Consider the following 6,290-nt stretch of genomic DNA (forward strand, 5'->3'; position numbering starts at 1 on the left):
GTGTGTTTTAGTTAATTAGTTTGAATTGTTTTATAAAAAATATATTTTCATGAATTACATAGGATTAAACAGACGATTAGCAATTTAGCAGACCCATTCTGGCATAGTTAATCTAGCTTATCTGTGACTAATAAATAACTTATCAATGAGATATCTTTATCAGGAGATAATAATATGGACTACAGTCCGTAGTATTCAGTTAGTGTTTGCTAAACTGTATTGTAAGTTATTTTACGAGTTTTTATTTATTTTTACAGTGTAAGAAAGTACCATTGTGTTGGAATTAGTTAGAATTGTGTATAGTGGTGGAAAAAGTGCATGTGGATCAGTTGTGAGATTCGACCATATTTAGTGTCAAAAAATTCGACAGTTTTCATTCATTCTTAAAAGTTAGACTTCGTACGGTTAGTAATAAATAACAATAAGCGAAGTCTCTTAAAGGGCCGGCAACGCACCTGTGATACCCCTCGTGTTCCGGGTGTCCATGGGTGGCGGTGATTGATTGATGGGAACATCAGTTGACCCGAATGCTTGTTTGCCCCCTCTTATACATATATGAGAATCTAATACCTTTAAACGAGAAATTCTTGTATATATACTTATATATATTTCGAGGATCTCGGAAACGGCTGCGACGATTTCTATGAAATTGGGTATGTGGGAGTTTTCGGGGATGACAAATCGATCTAGCTTGGTCTTATCTCTGGGAAATAGCTTTTATCGAGTTTTAGCCCGAGCAAAGCTCGGTCGCCCAGGTACTAATAATAATAAATATCACGGGACACTTGACACCAATCGGTTCGGGAACAGGCAACGGATAAACATACTTAAATAGATAGATGCATACTTAAATACACATTCAACACCCAAGAGTCGAGAGTTAATCGTATTTTTCATACAAACACCGGTATCGAACCCGGGACCTCAAGCTTCCAAGTCAGGTTTTCTACACTGGGCTATACGGTTAAAATACTTACTAATATAAAACCATTCATTCTGAAAGGTTTTGCGAACCAAAAATAACTCATTTTCAAATTACTGAGAGGCAAAAAATATAGCCCTCCAATGTATGCAGAAATAGGTAATTTAGCCGCCCGGATTGCTACCACCATCTTGCTCGCTAATCCTGCCGCGAAGCAGCAGTGCTTGCACTGTTGTGTTTCGGCGTGGAGAGTAAGACAGCCGGCGAAATTACTGGCACGTGAGGTATCCCTCTTAGGCCTCTAGGTTGGCAACGCATCTGCAATACCCCTAGTGTTATGGTGTTATTATGTATCGATGGTGAAATGCTAAAATTTAAGTCAGAAGGAAAAGGAAGGTGAATTGGACAAATAAACAACTGTAATCTGCGGAAAATTTAATTTAAATCGCATTTTTTTCTTATCCAGCGGACATAGGGATTATAGATAAGTCCAGTTATTTATATCTCAATTATATAATCGAACACAATAATGAAAGGCAAGCAATGAATAAAGTCCTCTCATTCTGTGAAGAGGCCTGTACCACGTATAGTCCGTGATGTTAGATGTGCTTGAAAGGAGAGAAAGAAAATATTATTCGTGACATTACAAAGTTTAAAAAAGGCTCTCCTTTTGAGACAATACTTGTGCCCAGCTGTGGGACTGTGTGTGGGCTCACACACACTCTCCCATTGTGTATGTAATATGATAATTATAATCTTAAACGTATTAAATAAAGGCATAGTTGGGCGATTTGAAAAAAAAAGTGTACCCTGTCATTATTGAAATTTTGGAAAAAAATATGGTTTTTCCTACTCAGAATCAAGAGCACAATCAAGAATTTTTTTAAAGAATTTTTTCATACACTTAGTATGTGCGTTGAAACTGACTCATAATATTTTTATGATAAAATGGGGACATTTTTTAAACATCGGAATCGATTGTTCTCTTGATTTGAGTAGAAAAACCATATTTTTTCCAAAATTTCAAAAATAAGGACAGCGTACACTTTTTTAAAAAACGCCCCGTTACTCGTCTCCCAACGCCCCATATTACGCTGGGATTATTACAAATGTTAACACGTTCAAAACGACAACTAAATATATGTATTTTCCATTCTTGCGGTGCAGGGCGCGTACCCTTCACCTAGCATAATCTCTTTTGCCCCAATCTTAGTATAACACGTATTGCATAAACTTTTTTCACAAAATAATTACTTCGCATAAAAGTTGCTTGGTATAGGTAAGTGTAATTTCGCATAACGAAACCATCGCACTATTTTCCCAAGAAAAACTCCACACAGAAACGAATTGCTAACAGAAAAAGTAGGTTAGGTAGAAGTTAAACTGTGACTTCCCAAAGAATCTAGCTGACACCAAGGTAGGTACGGTTAGGTTAGACAAGATAAAACAAAGTTAAACACAAGATTAGACAGTATGAATTTCGTACGAACCAGATTATGCGATATGATAATTATGCCAAACGATACTATGCGATACAAATTATGCCAAAAACTGCTGGTAGCCAAGTCGCCTTAAACTAGGTTCCGAAGATGCTGGCAGCGTTCCCTCTAGCTAAGCTATTATTTGTCTGACAAACAATAGATATTATTTAAGTACACTTTGATGAATGAATGACAAACCCAAAATCGTTTTGCTTCAGTATCACACAATGATCTAGTGATAGTTGCTATCGGTGCAGCGTTATCGACCGTATCAATAATCATGTTTTAATGGAGATTGGACACAGTCGGCTCTTGAAGTTCCTCGTCAAGGAGACAAGTGGAGTATACATTCTTACTCGTACAACAATTTTATAGATTAAGATACGTCATGCTTGCAAAACAACCATAAAACACATAATACACTTTAGGTACCTATGTCCATTTTAACCTCCTACGCAAAGAGGCGTCCAAGTATGACGTCTGTTTGTGGCATCGTAGAGCTCAAACGGCTACACCAATTTCGATGCGGTTTTGTCACGTGAAAATGATTTTCCTCGCTATGTTGATTATTATCGGTTATTGTTCCCATTATTTAAAGGCAGATGGTTGTCTTCTTCACGTCGCATGAGACTAAGTAGACTTACTTAGTACAGACTACATTTTGGTCGCCTTTTGCGTTTCATTTTCGGTGTGCTATTTAAATCTAATTACCATAAAATATACCAAATACCCCATATTTGCTTGATGAAATTTTAAACGTGATATAAAATTAGTTTCTAGCTAAGTTAATGCTGGAGAATATAATGCGTTGAATCATTTATTTGTTTGAAATTACTTAGTCTGACAAAATTATTCGTAACTAACTTAATTAAGTAGTTCATCGTATTAATTTTCTGATACATTAATAATTTATAAGGGTTAATACAAACAAAAATAAACAAAGGTATGTTTTCACATAATTTCCAGAATGGCAGAAAAGCATCAACTTACAATCGAGGTTCTAACACCTACTAACATCGAATCCGACGTACCAAGGCAGCAGAAACTTCGAGCACCAGATTCGAGTGTACCAGAAGATGTACCAATGGAGACAAATGGAACCGACGTAGACAATGTAAGTGATGGGAGACTTGTTATAAAAGAAGGTGATACGGTTGAAACTTACGTGCCAGTGTTAACAGTTAAAACCGAAGAGTCTAATTTCGGGAAGGATGGATTAAGATTCCAAAGACTGACAGTAACAGAAGACGTGTCAGTTAACTTCCAGCACCTGTTCAAGAAAGAGACGAAGGGAGGTAAAACTGTTGTCACTCAGGTGCAGAGGTTTGAGTATAAATATTAGAAATAAATGAGGTTATTGTAGTTTTTGTTTTATTTACCTTCGGGGAGTAGGAGTGAGTAGGTTAGTAAATGACCAGCAATGGTTGCAAAAAACACTTAGTTTTACCGATGGTGGCCGCTAGATCTGGCAATTAATATACACCTTGACAGATTTATAATATGAATTTGGTATATCAATGTGAGTCATAATTAGTGGAAAATTTTAGAAATAAACAAACTGCATTAACATATTTTTGAAAATACACTACCTTACCCGGAGATCGAACCGATTAAAATACAAAAAAAATGCTAAGTATTACTACAATAGCTTACGTGTTATTATCACACACATTTAAACAACAAAAATAATCAATAATCAACATTATACCTTTAACACCTAGTAGCAGAAACCTAGTATGCAGGAACTAAAAAAAATACTGAATTCTAGTCGCATCTGTTTTAATAAGCACAAATTCTGCTGATTAAAAAAAAGATTACCTTAAATTTGGCACGGACCCGCGTCTAAGCATACGAGGGGTTAATACCTACCTACTTATACAAAGTAACGTTATGCTTATTAAATTTATGCCAACTCATGATTTACGCCAATTTACATCATGTGCATTAAAATTATGGATTTTCAATTATGCGAATTAATAATTATGAGACATAACGTTATGGAAATTTGGATTAGAAATATTAAGTTACGCGAATATGAATTATTCGGGTTGATGTCTGCAGCTAGGTTTCACTACCGTACTTCGCGCAGGCGTTAGTCATTTGATCCTCACCACCTTGATGATTGGCCATCTAGCACCGTCCGCTTTAAACGAAACTTTCTTCCACGCACGACTAAAGTATGGAACCAGCTCCCTGGGAAAGTGTTTCCGGAGCGGTACAACTTAGGAATCTCAAAATAGGGTTCCGTAGCCATTATGGAAGAATTAAGTAATATTTTTCTAAGGATTTCGTATTTTATACGGAATCTTCCAAGTTTAGGTATATTTTATACCTTAGGCTGCTATTTACTCTTAAACTAGTAATAATTCTCAAGCAAACTTAGCCGTTATAGTTTTCCTTGAAATGAAATGAAAGTTTGATATACTTACTACCATCATGAATTTTTCCAAATTTTTCCACCCACCGGTTTAGATTTTAGAGCGGGGCGGGGACGCTCGATTTTAATGAAAATTTGCACTTTGAAGTTGAATATTTCGCAAAAAAATCAATGAATCGATAAATCGCCTAAACAAACCCCTAATGGTTTTAAAATACCTATCTAACAATACCCCACACTATAGGGTTAGATGAGAAAAAAAAATCACCCCCACTTTACGTCTATGGGAGGTACCTTAAAATTTTTTTTTAACAATTTTTATTTGTACCATTTTGTCGGCATAGTTTACATATATATCCGTGCAAAATTACAGCTTTCTAGCATTGATAGTCCCTGAGCAAAGCCGCGGACGGACAGACAGATAGACAGACATGGCGAAACTATAAGGGTTCCGTTTTTGCCATTTTGGCTACGGAACCCTAAAAACGAGCCTATCAGTCTCTCAAAGGGCCGGCAACGCACCCATCTGGTGATCCGCATGCTCGTTTTCCCCCCTCTTATGTATACAAAATAGTTATTTGTGCAACAAGAGAGCAAAGTTGTTTTTTGTTGCGAGTGTTGATTTTGAATCCCGAGTAAGCGAAGGATTCTATAATTGAATCACGAGCGTCAGCGAGTGATTCTAGGTTAGAATCCTGAGATCAGCAAGGGATTGAAATACACGAGATGCAAAAAAACTTTGGTCTCGTGTGACACATACAATTTTTCACCTCAGCAGCGAGAACATAATTTAAATGTAACATAAGAATAAAACCACATATACCTACCTGTTTACAAAACAACATATTTTTTTAAAATAGAATCCGATTATTATCAAATATAATAATTACATTTAAAACCATAAAAAGAGTCCAGTAGCTACAATACAAATCGCATACTCATAACATGCAATCTTAACTTCTTGTACTAATGTCACACTTATTTTTAATATTGCAAAAAGCCTCATCTCGGGTAATTGAAAAGGTTGAACAATTAAAACTTTTAAATATGATTTTATTAAGATTTCTATTACATAAACATAAATAGATTTTGTTAAAAATCATTCAATTTAACAAATAATAATTATACTGTAGAGGCCGTATACGGAATTCTTTTATAAAAAAAAAAAACAAGAGAGGGGCTTTCGTGCAACGAGGTTGCATACTTTATTAAAAGATCGGGAAAATTTACATTTTGGAAATATTTCGATATATTTTTTAATACCAAAAATTTAATTTAAGTTTGTAATCGACAAATTTGATCCTATCTCTTGCTTTTTTCGAGTTGAAGTGAAATGACAGAAAAAGTAAAGTTCAAATATTTGGAATTCAGTGAGTAGACCCAACACTGTACTCAGCATTTAAAAAAAATAATTAAAAAGTTACTTTGTCTCACGGAGTGAGCAAAATGCGATTTTGCTCACTGATTTCTCATAGCAAAACTGCCTTTTGAGTGCTGAGGTGAAAAAGGT

General features: G+C 35.4%; 1 protein-coding gene across 3 annotated transcripts; it reads left to right on the forward strand.

Annotated features, from left to right (window-relative positions):
• The first annotated feature begins 229 nt into the window (after window positions 1-229).
• On the forward strand, window positions 230-3,751 carry LOC141427803 (uncharacterized). Of its 3 annotated transcripts, none has more exons than XR_012451364.1 (2): window positions 230-404; window positions 2,622-2,726. XR_012451364.1 is itself a non-coding variant. In XM_074087390.1 (2 exons), the coding sequence occupies exon 2, from the start codon at window positions 3,371-3,373 to the stop codon at window positions 3,743-3,745; it is 375 nt and encodes a 124-aa protein (XP_073943491.1). In that variant the 5' UTR covers window positions 230-404; window position 3,370; the 3' UTR covers window positions 3,746-3,751. The 3 variants fall into 3 exon arrangements, 2 of the variants coding, with proteins under 2 accessions (XP_073943491.1, XP_073943490.1); XM_074087390.1 differs by lacking the exon at window positions 2,622-2,726 and adding an exon at window positions 3,370-3,751; XM_074087389.1 differs by lacking the exons at window positions 230-404; window positions 2,622-2,726 and adding exons at window positions 2,737-2,740; window positions 3,370-3,751.
• The last annotated feature ends 2,539 nt before the right edge of the window (window positions 3,752-6,290 follow it).

The sequence above is a fragment of the Choristoneura fumiferana genome, chromosome 5, assembly GCF_025370935.1.
Source record: "Choristoneura fumiferana chromosome 5, NRCan_CFum_1, whole genome shotgun sequence".
NCBI lineage: Eukaryota > Metazoa > Arthropoda > Insecta > Lepidoptera > Tortricidae > Choristoneura > Choristoneura fumiferana.